At 37.0% G+C, this 17,980-nt stretch overlaps 2 protein-coding genes across 2 annotated transcripts in view; both read left to right on the top strand.

Moving 5' to 3' along the window:
• Window positions 1-4,484: 4,484 nt before the first annotated feature.
• On the top strand, window positions 4,485-13,606 carry LOC122064293 (E3 ubiquitin protein ligase RIE1-like). Its single transcript, XM_042628001.1, has 5 exons — window positions 4,485-5,242; window positions 8,610-8,729; window positions 11,403-11,535; window positions 11,641-11,796; window positions 13,170-13,606. Exons 1-5 carry the CDS (start codon window positions 4,743-4,745, stop codon window positions 13,332-13,334), a joined length of 1,074 nt encoding a protein of 357 aa, XP_042483935.1. The 5' UTR covers window positions 4,485-4,742; the 3' UTR covers window positions 13,335-13,606.
• A 3,142-nt stretch (window positions 13,607-16,748) lies between these two features.
• Window positions 16,749-17,980, top strand: part of LOC122064290 (nuclear pore complex protein NUP155-like) — a 10,979-nt gene continuing 9,747 nt past the window's right edge. Inside the window, exon 1 of the mRNA XM_042627997.1 lies at window positions 16,749-17,129. Within this exon, the coding sequence (XP_042483931.1) occupies window positions 16,971-17,129 (159 nt within the window). The 5' untranslated portion in view covers window positions 16,749-16,970. The remainder of the gene's footprint in view (window positions 17,130-17,980) is intronic.

Genomic DNA, 17,980 nt, shown 5'->3' with positions numbered 1-17,980 from the left:
ATTGCATAGGAAGCTAAAGATCCAGGGAATCAACGAGAAGCTTAAATGCTTAATCTAGTAGCTAACTTATGTCGTCGCATTGATAATTTCAACAATTGATCTACCAACTTGTGCTAATCGCTGGTCTGAAACTAAGATCTGATGGATGAAACAGGGAACTCTAATATCAATCTAGTTTGAGTAACATCGATTATTAAAACTGCGACGACAGACGATTCATCACTTCAAATAATCAATTAAGCGACATCGATTCTTGCAGATTGAACAACATATTATTCAAAAACTAAAAGTGACAGAGACCTCCATCATGGAACAACATCATAACCAAAGAGAAGTTGCTATATCAATCATCTTTTACATTAAAAAATGAAACAGACGAAACGAAGGAATCGAAGAAAGTACCTTCTTAGCTCTGTTCTCGATCAGGCCATCACGATGCTCGACCTTTTGTCACCTTCTTCTTCCGTTTTTCTTGGCGGCAATCAAGAGACGATAGAACTAAGCTCAACAGCCACGAGGCTTGCAAGCACTGCAAATGCGCGGCATCGTGAGCTACAAGCATTGCTATATATAGGGGTTTATCTCCCGCGAAGGAACATCTGAACAAACATTTTCTTTTTCTTTTTAATTTTGGGAAATTTATTATCACTCCCTTACCCTCGGCCTATATTTATTAGAACTCCCCTATCTTTTACTTTTTTTCTAATACTTTCATGCTTTTACACTTTAACATCTCTTTCTCCCCTACTCTTTTTAAATACCCAGATTACCCCTTCTTTTCACTTGTAACTTGTTAAACATTTTCAAATTGATTGAGAATGGAAATCAATACTTTATGTGGGTCCCATTCCTCCATTAGAGAGTGGCAAGTTCCCATAAATTTAAATCCCTTTTCACATAGGAAAGATTAAGTGGCCCGATACCCGTATCAGTATTGGTTAGAACGATACAGAATATAATAGGATCTCTTTAGAGTAATTGTTTCTTCGAGATTGTCATGTATAGTAGGTTTCTCTGTTTCCTATTAGCAATAAAAGGAGAGATGCATTGGAGATCGGGAATCTATATAGATGGAGGTTTCCTATTGGAGAGATATAAGAGAGATAGAAAGAAAGGAAAGAGGGAATATGTTTCCTATGGGTAAGGGAGAGAGACGTATAAGAGAGAGTGAATCTATTAAGAAAGAGAGAAGGGGGGGGGGATAAGATAGAATCTAAAGAGTTTCATATTGGTAGGAGAGTAAATTGAGAGATGAGGGGGAGATAGGAATAATAGGATAGAATCTATTTCCTATTGGTAGGAGAGTTTTAACTTTTAAGTATAGAAGAAAAGGAAAGTGGAGAGAAAGAAGGGGATATGAGAGAGTGAGAAATAAATTTTTAGAGAGTTTTAATCATTAAAAAAATTACAAGGGTACCAAAAATTATGGAAAAATTAAAAAGAATGAGGAGAAAGAAAAAAAAGGGTAAAATCGTCAAGTGAAAGATTTGCCACTTCGTGCTTTTATATAATAGTATGACCCGATACTAATGCATTAAAAAAAAAAAAATAGAAAAAAAAAAAACTGTATGGGAGCTATGGAGGAGTTTGAGTTTTAGCAAACAAAGTAGCATTTAAACCAAATAATAATAAAAGGACAAAATCAGTTGGCTGTTTTCTTAGACTTGTAAAAACATGTTTTGAACAAAAAAATTTGAAAAAAGTTTAATAGGTTACAAGTGAAAAGGATGAGTAATCTAGGTATTTAAAAAAATGAGGGGAAAAAGAGATTTAAAATTCTAAAAGTAGAGGAGTATCAGAAAAAAAGTAAAGGAGTTTTAGTAAATATAGGCCAAGTGTAGGAGAGTGATAGTAAATTCTCCTTTAATCTTTTCAAGGTAATGGGAACTTCCCACGTTAGATACACCCGACCCGAAAACTATTTGAGTTATTTTATCCGGATAAAAAAATGCTTCTGATTGTGTAGCCCCTACGCCCAGGCATAGAGGATGGTGATACTTGAATTGAAAAAATTTATAACTAAAAAAAAAAAAAAAACCTTCTCATTTTGGTTATTTCAACTCTAACCTAATTTACTTGCAATATAAACCTCACTCATGCATTTATTATATTAGCAGTGTACTAAAAATGTTTTACTGCAGTGTTGGTAAAGGTGATAAGTGTAAACTTTACCTCCCCTCCTTATTTGTTAAATATATCTTTTTGTAAACTTTTACCTCCTTATACAGAAGATCAGAGAGGATGGTGGTGGTTGTTATCTAATAGATTGCCCTGCATTTTTTTTAGGCCGAAAGGCATGATAGTGTAGTAATATGTTCTCCATTGGGTGATTAAGGACATTTTTCTTTATCTTTATGAGTTATTTTTATTTGGTTATACCCTGAGAATCTATCAATGAAAGACAAGAAAGAGTGTTCAACGATATCATACACTAAGGAGTCAATGTGTAGTAGAGGGAAATCATCTTTTGGATTTACTTTGGTTTAGTCCTTAAAGCCCACATACATTCTTACTCGTCCATATTTTTTAAGAACAGATATTATATTGGCTAACCATTGGGTATTGTGACTTCTAAGATGCTAGCATTGAGTTGTTTAGTGACCACTTTTATTTTGAATATTCATATTTGTTATTTGACTTATTTCATGTATATAGTTGCATACTTATAAATTATTCAACATTTTCATAATTAGTTATTTTTATTTCATGATTTAAAAATATCAAACATATGTTTAGGTTTAGTTTTAGGATAATATTATTTCATCTCACTCTAATCTATTGTGTATGTCATCATTAGCCACATATACACTTTAATTATTCTTTTATACTATTTTGTTTTCTTTAAAAAATAATAGGCTTTAATACTTTATCTTAACCAGTTAATTTTAAAAAGCCAGATGTTTCGGTTTCAACACTAGTGTGGGGACCATTAGGGTAAAGCTTTAGGTTCCATAAAACTAGGTAATTAGCTAGTTCCTTTTATTTCTTAATAGCAGCCTTCATTGCTTTTGTTTCTAGCTAAATTAGCTTGTTCAAAAAAAGGCATAGGTTCCATAAAAGCAGTGTAACTTCTACGCCAATATAAAAACCATTAGGGGATTATATAGAAGCATCAATAATGGTGAAATTTAGTTCATAAGGGGGTCATTTTACCTCTCATGTGTCTTGACATAATGGTCACATTGTTTTTTACATTTTTTTTTTCCTTCAAAAATATTAATGATTTTAAAAAAGAACAAAGGTTTGCCAATTGTAGACTCCAAGTAAATTATCTGGCAATAGACCTATGAGAGCGGGGATGAAAACAATCATAGGTAGGGAGGTCATTTCACTAAGAAGGAAGAGAGAGAGAGAGAGAGAGAGAGAGAGAGAGAGAGAGGTAGACTCATAATGGGATCACGGGGCAGTCCCAGTGATATACCCAACTATTTCCCTTAAGAAGAAAATGTACTTTTTTCTTGGTTTGAAGAAATTCTCATTCTGCTTGCCATGTCTTGAACCAAGAGATTTTTTTTTTTTAAATTTCAAAATTCATTTTGAGAGTGGAGAAGTTTTCTTTTGCTGTCAAAAAAGATTCTTGCCATTAACACTAGAAAACACAAGAAAATACAAAAAGTTTTATTTATTTTTTATTTTTTATTTTTTTTTCTTTTGATGGTAGTTAAACACACACACACACACACATATATATATATATATATAAATTTATTTTCTTATCATTTTATTTATTTTATAGATTCTTTTTTCATTCCATTTATTTTCTTAGCCTGTCTTTGGTAGCGAAGAGAAGAAAATAAACGAAAAGAAAAATGTATTTTTTTCTTGGTTTAAAAAATTCTTTTTGCACTTGGAATGTCTTGAATCAAAAGAAAATTCTTTTTTTAATTTTAAAATTCACTTTGGGAATGATGAAATTTTCTTTTGTAACGAAAAAAAAAAAATTGTCAAAAATTCAAGAGAACATAAGAAAATACAAAACATTTTTTTTTTCTTTTCTTCTAATGGTAACTAAACATACACACTTTTTTTTATTTTTCCACTGTTACATATTTTTTTCTATTCTTTTCTTTTGTTCTTTTTTATTTTTTTATTTCTTTTATTTACTTTTTTTCTTTTGAACTATCCAACACAGCTGAAAAGAAAAAGAAAAAATACTCCCAGTCATGTGACCGAAGCACCTCCACGAGGTTAATGAACGAAATCAGGACAATAGATCGTTCTTTTGCCATATATATATATATTTTTTGTTAAACTAGTGAAAAAGACGCGCTAAACCAGGTAGATCGAATTGGTCGAACACCAACTTCTTCTGGGTTCGCAAATGACGGAACCTGCCCACAGCCCGAAGTTGAGGCATTTTCCTCGGATAAAGCCTTCCAATACACAGACAAACAAAAGTCCACGACAACATACCCGTCCAAAGCACATCTGACGGTTGAAGTTCTTTGTTAATAGGAGAAGCATCCTAAGTTTGCAGTCTTCAAACACTTCAAAATTTAATTGAGCCGGGAAAACACAGCCGACGAGTAACAAGTAAACCAAATAAAAACTGGACTTCCTTTCTAATCTCTGTTTGCCATCTACCTTTCAACGCAGCAGCTAAACCGAGAGTAAGGTGAGCAACTAAAAAAGGCCCCCAAAAGACTTCTTGAACCCTTTGAAATGGTAGTGCCTTCTTATTCTTCAGCTCCTTCTCGTGCTTGTTGGATTCAGTTTCTTGTCTGGAACTGTCCGTACTAACCATGGCGGAAACGTCATCGACCGTAACCGTCAACGAGGCATCCGTGCCTTTATTACGTCCAAGGCAGGCCACCAATACGGATTTGACGTCTCGCCCGACCACTCTTGCGCTCTTGCTGGGTCGAGCAGCCGGTCGGCGAGGGCCGTCAATGCTGGTGCGTGAGACGGCGGCGCTGCAGCTCGAGGAACGACGTGCTGATTGGGGTTTCTCGAAGCCTGTTGTTGCTCTTGACATTGCTTGGAACCTTGCGTTCACTGTTGGGGCTATTGTGATGCTTGCTTTGACCACAAATGAGAAGCCTAACACTCCAATTAGGGTTTGGATCTGTGGGTATGCGCTACAGTGTGTGGTTCATGTGGTTTTGGTGTGGTTGGAGTACAGGAGAAGGAATATGCGAAGGACTCGAGGTGGCGAAGAGGGAGTGAGGACTTCTGATTCAGAATTGAATGATAGCGACGATGAAGATGTAGATGGCGGGCGTACGAGTGGGAGTCGATCAAGGTTGGTTGAACAATATAAAGAATATATCCTTTGTCCTCTTAAATTAGTTGTTAGCTGTTGAATTCTGTTTCAATTGGGAGTTCTTTTTTCAGCAGACTTCCGAAGCTTGTTTTTGTGTTTTAGCTCTGGAGGAGATTTGTTATGTTAGAGAATAAAGTTAATTATCATCCAACAAGGACTGACTAAAATGAAATGATGATTTTCAATAACTTCTCCTCCCCGACAATCAGAAGTCTTGCCAGTGGCGAGCACCAAAACATTTTGCCGAACTTTTTTAAGAATCTAGGAGATTCCATAATGCCAAAGATATAGTTTTATTCATTACTGGTGAAAGAATTGATGAGCAAGTGTTTTGAGACTTCTGGATTTTCGTACATCAAACTTATTGCAGAAATGATAAGCTTCTTTTGGAGTATTTAAACCCAGAGAACAGAGTACTGGGACAGAAATTAAGAAGAGATTTCTGACTGGTTCAAGAAAAAGCTAAGGGCCTGCTGAACCTTCCACTAAACTGCTGTAATCAGAAACAGAAATTGAAAAGAGAAGGAAATTGAATAAAAAACAGAGAACTGAAGAGAAGAAAAACAAGAGAAAATAGTGGAAGATTGAGGGTTTTGAATGGAGGCATAGCTGTATAATGAGGAGGTCATGCTATTTGAAGAGAAGATCATTATTGTGACAGCCCTTCGGATTTATAATGTAAACAGGTGGATTCATACTCTCTGAGTGGATGGCTAGGTTCTACTTCACATCTTCGTTCCCTGTGGTGTGGAACAGCAATAGATCCAGTCCACATACTCTGGTTATTTTACTGTTTATCTTACTGCAAATACTGTTGAGCTATTCTTTATAACCTGCCTTTCTTAGTATTGGACAACTGCTTTGAAATGCTAGTTAAAAGCCTCATTTCCATTTTTTTTTTTCGGTGGGGGGGGGGGGGGTGTGGTGCGACACTTAAGGTTCACATCTGTCTACACTTTAGATGCATCATAGATTCCATCCTTCTCAACCAATTTTAAATGAGCATTATAAAACCATTTTACTTTGATTTGGTTGCTACTAAATCTTAAACCCATCTCCTTTGTGGTCCTCTAATGTTACGAAGGTGAGTCTCACTACCATATTGGTAAAAGCTTGTAGTTGCACCTTGTTGGATATGGATCCTCATTAATGTCAGTGACATAGTCTTGGTTGAAACTCAATATCTTCTTCCGAGGGCTCAAACCTGTCATCATGAGGACCCTGAATTGTGTTTACCAGCAAAATCTTTCCCTCTGGTCAGTGTGCTGGAGAATCATTCCAGTTAAACCTATATAGAGTATTTTATTCCAAATTTGGGTTAGTTCTTGCCCTATCAATAGCACATAGTTTGTTTCTCCATGCTTACATTTATTGATTTTTAATTGTTATGCATCTATAAAACCAAAGGATTGAACCCTACGTATATTTCCTTTCCAAGACTGAAGTGGGGTAGGTGATTCCCTTCTCCCATCAACTTTGAATGCTTGTACATAAAGATTAGCAATGAGCTGGCTTGCACCTCAGAATCACTTTTGTTTCCTTGAGTCTTGGCTAATCAGAGCTTTCAGCCCTTAAGAGACATATTTTTGTAACTTTCTCTATTTGCCAATTGTTGGATGATCCAGATCTTTGGAAAGAGTGGAATATATTTAATTTAGAATAAAATATAGAATATTCATTTCTTATTTATATTAATATAAATAAGAAATGAAACAGACAATTTTTTTAGTTATATGCCTAAATTTAGGACGAACTAAATATTCAATTCCTCCTTCGGGTCACTTAACACGTGAAGTCCATTGTTAAAATTGACTGCATCCTAAGATACTAGATACTAAGCTAAGGTTTATTGAACGCTCAAATAACAAATTAAACGAGTCTTTATTCATCAATTTTACTTAGAAATCATCAAAGGGGGGTGGGGGACCTCAATGGAAGACATACTGAGACAAGTCAAAGGGGAGCTCGCATCAACCTCTCTCTCTTGGCTCTCTTGGCCCCTTCCTTTATGCACTCTATTTGTGCTTAGAGCTGCCATCTGCTGGTAATCTCTACCATCGTCCGTCGTTCTTTCCGGTACTTAGAGAAGGGAGGTCAGAAATGCCTGCCGAGTACTAGTATATCTCCAGAGCTCACTTCCCTCTTAACTTTGTGATGGCTCCACAAGTGTCCTATGGTGTCAGATGTCCTCTGTGCTGCCTAATGCAGTAGAATCAGGAATTCAGAAAGAATAAGTCATAGAATCTTTATGGATATGGAGTAAAGTTAACCTTTGAAGGATATGCAGTGAACCCGGCCTTGAGTCTGTTCTGATATATGTTTTAATCATCTGGGTGCTTAGAGAGTTTTTCGTTATTTGGCTACAGAATTTCAAATCTGACTGGCACATCATTCGCGACCGTCAGTCTTAGGGACTGCTGTATGCAGTATGATTTTTTCTTCTTATTCTGTTATGCAAAACATTTTTCCACTTTAAATACTTCTCTGTTTTCACTCTATTAATACCAAATTGTCATATGTTAAAGAATGATTTCTATTCAACACAACATGTGTGGTCCATCCCATTAGTTAATATAGTTTTTGCCAAATTTTCTGTATCTCCCTCAAATTGATTTAATTCTGAAAACTGAGAGAATATGTATCTTTGGTTGTTCTGTCGTTTAAAGCTGCAAAAAAGATCTTGGATGCGAGTTCGAGAACCTTTGGTGTAATATTTTAAGTGATTTGGTTAATGGAACTATTGTATAAGTTATGCTTATTATAAGTACCAAATTCTGTATTTCCTTGTGCATAACTTGGTAATGTTCTTAATTTGGTCCCTGGACATGTTGAGGATGATAGGCACTGGATGACTGTAATGCTGTCCTTATCCAGTTTGTTAATGCATTTTCTTTCATGTTCATCAGGTAATTAGATTGAAGTGACTGGTTTGTGAATTGTTCAAAGATTGCGTCTTGGCTCATTGCCAGCCGAAGTCAATTTAGGATTTGTCATAAACCACTAGGATACAAATATTCCTTCCTTCCAAAATGACCGAGCTTGGAATTTATTATGGAAAGAGGCATGTTAATATAACGTTCCATCATTGTTAACTCAATAATCATTTCATTAATATGTGCACATTAATCTTAATGTATAATCTCATTGAAGAAAGGCAAGTTGTTTTAGTCAAGTAGACCTAGAAATGATTTTCAAGCTTCTTACAACAGTTCGACCCTCTGCTGCAGTATCTTTTGCTGTATAATAATTTAATGATTCTCATATGGTTTGTGTTTAATCATTTTATTTATTTTGATGGATACATTTGTACATCCTTTCACTGACTTAATTGTGGTAATTGGCTCAGGATTGCCAAACGATGTGAATCTGTTAATACAATGGCTTCCTTTCTTTGGTGGATAGTTGGTTTTTATTGGGTGGTCTCTGGTGGTAATTCTCTTCTGCAGGATGCTCCACGTCTTTACTGGTATGGCTTGAACAATTTGATTTATGTGACCGAACAGAAGCATTCTGTTAGTCAATTTCAGTTTTTGGTTTAAAATTATTCTGGTTTTAGGCTATTCTCTAATTTTTTAGGGTCCTAAACTGCTTGGATTATTTTTTGCAAATGGTTAAAGCCTGATATTGTTGATGAAAATTTAATATTAATTAAATAATTTGATTGTCTTAGATTTCTGCACTTCAACAAAATCCATCATACCTAATAGCATGGTTTTCTGAATGATAAATTATTATTATTATTATTATTTTTTGGGGCTAATGATGGGTATAGTCCTGCGGGCGATGAATTATCTCAATTAAAATGGCTAGATATCTTAAATTTCTGCACTTGAAAAAATTTGGGGCCTTTATGACAATCAATAATTCGATTCATTTTCAATTAGGCCTTGCTCAAGCCTCTTTAGGGGTTATTCCTTCCTTGGTAGCTCAACACTTATATTATAGCTCAAACACATGTACTCTTTACCTGCTTATGCATTCATAGCACAAGACTTTACTACTCAAGTTGTGTTATATACTCATCATCGACACAACAACAACAACAACTCAGCCTTTTCCCAACTAAATGGGGCTGGCTACATGGATCCGTGAGAGGAAAATAAATATATAAATAAAAGTAAAAAAGAAAGGAACACAACAACACCCTAGAAACTTACTACCTAAATAGGGTCTGCTACATAGATCCTTGCCCTCCAAACAACTCTTTTTGAGGTCATACTAGAGTCAAGACCTAAACTACGCATGTCTTTCCTAGTTTCCTCACTACTCCTATGGTCATTTCAGGCCTGCCCCTAGCTCTTTTTGCTCATTTCGTTTGAATCTGATCAGTCCTCCTTACTAGAGCATCCCAAGGCCTTCGTTGAACATGATCATACCACCTCAAACGACTTTCTCGAAGCTTATCCTGAATTGAGGCAACTCCCAAATCAGCTCAAATACGGTCATTTCTTACTTTATCCCTCCTAGTTTTGCCAGCCACCCATCTCAATATTGTAGGTTACTTCAAGATGAACCGATGAATATTCTTCATGCTATTAAATTTCAGCACCTTCTTGTTAACACTTTTAAAGTAGCTTTTGTTATTCTAGTGTTGAACAAATTGAAGGAGGGGGAGAAAGGATCCTATTATCTGTCACATTGTAGCGAGGAATGTCTTAACTGATCAATTTCACTATGACTTTTTTTTTTTTTGGTACTAAGAGAAATTTATTGATGTCCCACTCCACGGGGGTGGGAAATATTACAAGAGTCATATAACAAAGTTAAGGAACATAGTTGTCATGGCGTCAAATCGATCCAAGGCGGTGGAGGGGTGGCTAATCGATTTGGCAATAAATCGCCCATTATGGCATTACCATGGTGGTCAAATCGCCCATGTGTCATTTTTTATTTTTCCTATTTTCTAAAGTTATTTAGTATGCTATTTTTTTATTTCCCCTATTCTCTAAAGTTATTTAACATGCTACAAGCCTACAATATATACCCTATAATATATAAAACCAACATTAAGCAACATCAAATCATCAAAAATCAACATAGCACTATCAAAATCACCCTGGATTTTACAAAAAATCGACCGCCTAGTGAATCAGGCGTGACCTGGCGTCCATGGCGGTGCCATGGCGACGCCTATCAGCCAATGGCGACCGCCATTTGTGAGTCACGTAAATTGTAGCACTGCCATGAACTTCTTTTTCCGCCAGGACGCCAAATCGCCGCCTTGGCGATGCCTAGGCGACGCCATGACAACTATGCTAAGGAAGTGAAAGGGGGTGGAGAGTGATTCCAAACAACAAAATGTCTATGTGAAGAACCAAAGGAAGCAAAACGGTCAGCTACAGAATTAGCTTGACGAAACACATGCCGAAACAGAACAACTCTAAATCTTTGGCTGAGATTGAGACAATCTGAAATTATGTAGGAAATTCTCCAAGGGATGGAGTTGTTGTTGCTGTTGAGGATGTTGATCACCAATAAACAATCACTCTCAATCAGGATATGAGAAAAATTCTTAGAGAGAGTAATTTGAAGTGCCGTTCTAATAGCAAGTGCTTCAGAAATAAAGGCATAAGTAATTCCCACAAAATCTGCAAACCCACAAATGTAATTGCCATTGTGATCTCTAAAAACTCCACCAGAACCTGAAAAACCAGGAGCACCCAAAGAAGACCCATCTGTGTTGATCTTGATAAAAGGATAAGAAGGTGGATCCCATGCAATGTGCCGCAAGACTGTTGAATAATTTCACTGTGATATAGGGTTTGAATTGATCTATTCCAGTGAATACCTCAAACATAACAGGAGTTTCATTGAGAACTGCACTGATTCTTGGTGAAATAAATTGCATCTGAATTTCTGAAAATATTATGTCGTTCTTTGGTGATAATTGTGTTGTTTCTAATATCCATAATCATTACCTAATTGCTAGAGAAAAATATTTTCTTGATTTTGTTTAATTAATTAATTTTTCCCTGATGGATCTGTTCTTGTTTGGTTTTCTCACTTTATGATAGACATGAAAATCTACCAAGACTAATTAGTGATAAACTAGTTTTATTCATCTTTGAACATGATACATGCCACAATAAGTTGTGAACATTCTCCTTGTATATGTAAATCTAATAATGAACTTGTGCAGGTTGGCTGTAATATTTCTAGCATTCGATGTGTTTTTTGCCATCTTTTGTGTTGCTTTGGCATGTTTGATTGGAGTCGCACTCTGCTGCTGCTTACCTTGCATTATTGGAATTCTTTATGCTGTGGCAGGCCAGGTATGTCCGAAAGAATGACCATCCATATTGTAGACATGTTGTTTTCAACAGATTTATAGTCCTTTCTGTCTAACATTACCTATCGTTTCTCACATGAATGAACAGGAAGGTGCATCAGAGGCAGATCTCACCATCCTTCCGAAATACAAGTTCCGAATTAGAAGTGATGAAAAGCCTAATGCTGGAGCAGGGTCCATGGTTCCCATAGAAACAAATAGTGGATGCTTGGCTGATGAACGTCTTCTTTTACCCGAGCATGCGGTATTTACTTGTCTATCATTTCTTTCATTAATCAGTATCAACCAACTGAATTGATATAAATAAAAGGGGAAAAAAGCAGGAAAGTCTTCTAAGTGTGTCAAGAGATCCCTCCCAATTCAAAGTACATGTCGAAGGATCAGAAAACCCCCAACTGACATGAATGGCCTCAAGGCCACTAACTTACTGTCTGTGACAGACCTGTGGCTCTCTAGGCATCAGTGAAGCCAGATGTTCAAAGCAAATGCAAGAGCACTGGCTTCCCTGATGAGTGGAGATGTCTTTTCATGGACTACCCCTCTGGGTCATCAGCCCACCCTTTCACAATTATTCGGTTACTGAATCTTTACTCGGCTAGTAAGCAATGTAACCACAGTGACTGTACCAGCTTAAGTTTGAAGGGTGTACCTCTGATTTCTGCTTTCATGGAATCCCATGATCAGGTGCTGAGAATTTCTGAATTGTTCTCCCAGTTCATTACCCGCATACCTGTGTGTGGTTGCTTTCTTAGGAGGATGAGGGAGCGTAAAAGTGAGGAAGTGATTTCCCTCACATTGTTGTTTGGTTGAACTAGGAAAGACTTGACTTTTCCCAGCTATGTTGTGGGAAACACCTTTCCAAGATATCTGGGATGGCTTTCCATTTCCCTGAGAAGGCAAACCAACGTGTATTCCAAAAATTTTGGGACTGCTTTCCCTTGTCTTCCCGGGAAAGCAACCGAAAGGCTCCAATTGCAAAGGGTGTCCCAGAGAGCATTCATCTGAGCTGAACTTGATCAGGTCTTCAGAAGAGGGAACCCTCTGTCCCTCAGCTTGCATCTGGTGTTTGTGGGACAAGCTGATACTGCCATGTAATTGGTACTTTTTATCCCATAAGATTCAACCCTGATTGGTTAGCCGACTCCCTAACAATGGTAGGATTAATTATGTGCTGGGTGAAGATAGAATCTTGAAACACCTATCCAGGTCAAATTGAGAAAATTTTCCCTCAAAATCATTGTCCAAACCATTCTATGTTAGGTGATGCAGAGCAGACTGACAGTTTTCTATTGGGATTAGTACTGGTGGACACGGCTGATATATGGGAGGCACATAGTGTGCAACTTGAGCTGAACTTCACCATATTGGGCAGGGCCTTGGGCTGAATCCTATTCAAATGTCATCAAATGCTCAACCTGCCCGGCCTGAGTTGCTCCCATGGGCCATAATGGCAGTCATACCTTTGTTGCTGGCTTTTTCTTTGCCATTCATTACATGACTAGGAAAGTACCTTAAGACTATGTAGGAGTAAGGGCACTCTAGATTCCCTTCATGCTCTTTATTTTTCTACTAGATGGTCTTTTGGTTTATTTAACAGAAACTGTCTTAACTTTGCAGGAATGCTGTGTTTGCCTCACCCCATATGAGGATGGGGTAGAGCTCCATGCCCTTCCTTGCAACCACCACTTCCATGCTTCATGCATTGTGAAATGGCTTAAGATTAATGCAACGTGTCCTCTGTGCAAGTACAACATCGTCAAGGGAAACAATGAACTGGTCTGAGGAAAGGATATAAGCAACAAACTGCAAGCAACCAGTCTCTGTCCATTCATTGTATTTGTACATGTAAGAAGGCGTCATGGTTAAAGGAATGGAACGCTTCAATTATACATATTAATTTTAAGACGATAGCATTTTGCGAATTGAGCCATTCTTTGCAGTTAGTGGTAGAGCCAAGAAGAGGCAGCCAGGGGCCATGCCCACTTTGAATCTTGAACATTTTTGTGGTTAGTATAATGGTTCGTTTTGCAGGATTTTATTATTATTATTATCAATTTAGAGTCCCGTAATTTTGAAAAATTATTAATTTTTATTTTGCTTTTGTTCTTTTTGGGAAGCACAGTTGACAGTTTTATTTGAACATGCCTTCATGACATCAAACATATGTATCAAAATTCAAAAGTATGAGCTGCTGTACTTTCTATTGCTCTGATTCGATTCACCCTCAACAAAACCTTATCACATAGGCGAGTCAATATTGGTTATGATGAGACATATTGACTGAAACTCCCATATATTCAGCCTTTTGTCTCTTCTTCCCCACTATTATTTTTAAATACCTAAATTACTCTTTCTTTTTCACTTGCAACCGAGGGTCATTATCCTTCATCCTTTTTCACTTTCCTTCGACGAAGGAACACCATATGTCCAACTCCCTCTTCTTCCTCTGCAACTCCGCCCACTTCATGGTTCTTCCTCCCAATCTCTTGATGTTCTACATTTATCAGTTATTCTTCTCTCTCTTTTTTTTTGGTTTTTGGAATTCAGTTCTCGATGAATCAGAAAGTGCAAGTCTCTTAATCAAAGCAACTCATGGAGGGCACCACAAGAAGACCCACTTCCATTGACGAAGACGATGGTTTGGCTTCTCTTGTAGATATGGAAGCTGGGTTTTCAGGGAATCATCATCTGCCACTGCTAATGAAATCGTCTTGCATCAGTGCTTCGATTAGAAAGGGGTAGTTATAGAGTTCTTTCTTCTCCTACAATGTGGTCTCAGAGATTCTATGAGAGTAATAGATTCTTTTTTTTTTTTTTGTTTTGATAATGATGAGAGTAATAGATTCGAGGAGTATCATCAGCCCCATTTCCTTGAAGCTTTTAACCTATGCAGGAAACCTCTGGTGATAACAGAGACATCTTCATGTACATGTTATAACTTAGAACGAAACCCGTTTGACCATTACCAATTTTTTCTTTTCTATTTTTTGAGTTGCCTTTTCCCTTTTGGTCTGTTGATGTGGGTGGTTAGATTGATTGGTATTATGGGTTAATTTGTTTATAGAGTGCGAAGAGTGTAGACAAGAGCAGTAAGAGATAGATCAAGCTAAGGAGAACAGGAATCTCTCTGCTTCTAGAAAGGCTATGGGGCCAGGACTAGAAGAAATCTTCTTCAACCCCAAGCAAAGCCCAGAATTACTCTATAAGAACAGGCGCTGTTGGTGCTACTTGAGACTACAGAAATGAAATACTGAAGAAAAATTGCAATAACTATAATTATAGAAAGGAAATAATAGTAGATAAGTAACTAAAGAGTGGGTATATAAAAATAAAGGGCAATTTAGGTATTTAAAAATAACAGGGGAGAAGAAGAGGTAAAAGTCTAAATGTAAGGGAGTATCAGAAAAAAATTATAAGGTAGGAGAGTTTAAGTTAAAAAGTGTTAAGTGTAGGGGAGTGATAGTAATTGTCCCAACAAGCCTGGAATAGCCCATGTCTGCCCCAGTTTGGCACTTTGGCCCAAGCCTTGATGTGATTTCTCAAAAGCCTGAGTTGGGTCAACCTTGGACTCAACCCCATTGAGAGACCAAACATAATCCAATCATGCGTTAAATTTTTAGGGATTTTCTTAAGGTGTCAAATAATTAGTATTCTTATATTTTTGTCCTTTTAGTTTGACAGACAATTTTTTTAAATGAAGATGAAATCTTGTCATTTGACAAATGATATGTACTAGAAAAAAATATATACAAGACAATGAAAACTTTTGATAATGACATACTCATAAGTTATTTTTAAATTATTTTAAAAGGTAGAGGTTGGGTATGCCAATGTTGTTCTCAACATTGTGTCTTCCTCTCTCCTCCCCGTTCCTAACTGTTACTTTGTTAGGGGCTTGGGTAGAATTTAACCTTAAAAGTTAGTCATTAAGGAGAGAGTTTTCAAGTACTTATAAGTCTCCACATCAAGCTATTCACTTCTGATGTGGAATTTTTTATTTCTATTATCCGTTTGAAACCCCAACACACTACCCCTCCCATCCCAACGCTCCTCCATTGGTTGAGCCACTAGGTCCAAGAAAGCTAGTGGTTTGCCTAGCCTTCAACCTAGTTTAAAAACTTTCTTTTATCCTTAATTTCCTCATTCGGGAATAAGACAAAAGAATATGCCAAATTTTAAATACACTAATCAGTAAGTAGATAAGAGCTTTTTGCCCATCATAGTTCACCAATTGCGCTAGGCAGTTATTGTGAATGGCCCTATTGTTGCTAGATTTTGGAATCAGTGTCTTGCATGGGGTTTGGTGTCATGGTTTGATGTCTTCGATTATTATGGTTTAAGCTGATTTTGATCTATTCCCAATTGGATGGGATTGGAGTAATATTTTTAAGTTTATGGGGCCAGGCATAGAAACTGTCATTGTCAATTCCAATCCTGATCAACTAGTATTTTGTTTGGGAATAGATGGTTTTGCCCTTGTTTTTCTTTAAAAATTATTTTTTATGCGAGAGAATGCTATCTATTGGTGTGAGTACATATGCCAATGGGTGTAGCCAATGGGAGGGTGCACTCTTGCATTTTCGGCGCGGTGCAATATAGTCCTTTCGCACCTCTATGTGTAGATGCAAGTACACACCAACTAATAGTGTTATTTTTTTTTTTTTTTATGCTTTTACCCTTGGTCCACACTAATGCATTCATACAGGATCGAATAAGAATCATCATTGGCATCTATTGACACTAAAACAAATTGGTCAATTTAGTTGATCTGATACCAATTCTTCAAACCATGATTAGGATTGATGGAGGCCGATTCGATTGCAGATTCAACTTTCTAAAATAATAGTTGGGTAACCAAGGGATTAATTTTGAACGGATTGGAGCAAGGTTTTAAAATCTCGGGTTGGGTATTGGTTGGGTTCCAACGGATTTACCATTACCTTGAAAAAAAAAAAAAAAAAAAAAAAAAAAACAAAAACAAAAACAAAAACAAACATTTTACCCATATACCTTTACTAGTGGTTCGGTTTTGATCGATACCGATCTCATCCAATTTTTTAAATTGTGGAGCTCGAGGCTGGACTCGCTGGACCCGAATTTGCACTCCAGCCGGGTTGCGTTTGTTTTTATTTTCAAACGTGCTTAAAACCCGCCAACGGAAGAATGCTTAAAACCCAAACAAAACCCTCTTTTATCAGTGTATCCTTGACGCGGCCAGTCTTACCGGTAATCCAAAGCCTCTGTTCCTCTGTACTTTCTCATATTTCTTCTCTGACGTCCAAGTAAATTTTAGCTGCACTGAAACCACGTTTGCTGTCTGATCTATGTTATAGTGCCCTAGAACACTATAATCTAGTTTATGTTTTTTGTTGCCGCAAACTTGGGATACTCTAGGGTTTCTGGTATCCCGAGTGGAAGATGTCGAGGGAAGAGGAGATTGTCGTCAGGGATGTCACTAATGCTGGCCTTGTCGTGAGTGACCGCATTAGCAGAGAGGTCTCCGCTCAGCTCGACCTCGAAGAGGCCCTTGAAGCCGCCAGATACGCAAGTCACCCGTACTCGTCTCATCCCAGAGAGGTAATTTCGAAATCTTCATTGAAAGAAAGAAATTATAATGCGTTGATGCATAATTGTTCACCAGTTTATATGCCAGAATGGGATTGGTACTCATTGGTTTTGGGTTTTTGAAAATAACGTTTGCGTGGCCCAAAAATTGCTTCAATTGGTACTCGCGAGGATCAATTCACATTGACTGATTCTTAACCACCGGAATGGTCACTGTCCATTTACCCTCTTGAGTGTGTAAATTTTTTCTGTTTGGTTTTTTAATTCATGAAAAATGGTTCTTTTGAATTTTAGCTACCGAAACTGTTATTGTCAGAGATGTTCTTGGCAAAACTTTTGTTTTAATGGCTCCTAAGTACAACTATGTCCATCGAAACATAATCGTTCTTCTGGAATATACAAAAAACCTTGGCAATATCATTTTCCTTGGCGTAATGAGGTATTGTATCTTTGATACTTTATCCGCTAAGTGTCACATCATTGGGGGTTGAATCGTGACTTGCTTCTTTGGGAGAAAAAATTCAGCTTCATGTGCATATCCACCCTGTGTAGTGTCTAATGCTCATATAGAGGGCTCCATATTAGTTGTCTTTATCGAATACATCTCATCAGCTTGGGAGCATTAGTTGATCTTAATGGCAATTCCAAAGAAACGTAGTTCTATGTCAAAAAAAAAAAAAAAAAAAAAAAAAACGTGTTTGAAGGGAAAAAAGAGGGTATTGGGCAGTGGTAGAAGCTTTTTCGTTAGTGACATCTTCCCAAAGTTTATATTTAGCACTTTTCGAATAGGAATCCATTTTCTGAAAGATCTTGGGTTTTGTGCTTTGGTGTGTCATCCATGATCCTTTCGATGACCTATATTA

Source organism: Macadamia integrifolia, unplaced genomic scaffold (assembly GCF_013358625.1).
Source record: "Macadamia integrifolia cultivar HAES 741 unplaced genomic scaffold, SCU_Mint_v3 scaffold1600, whole genome shotgun sequence".
NCBI classification, from domain to species: Eukaryota; Viridiplantae; Streptophyta; class Magnoliopsida; order Proteales; family Proteaceae; genus Macadamia; species Macadamia integrifolia.
This window is presented reverse-complemented; position numbering and strand designations above follow the sequence as displayed.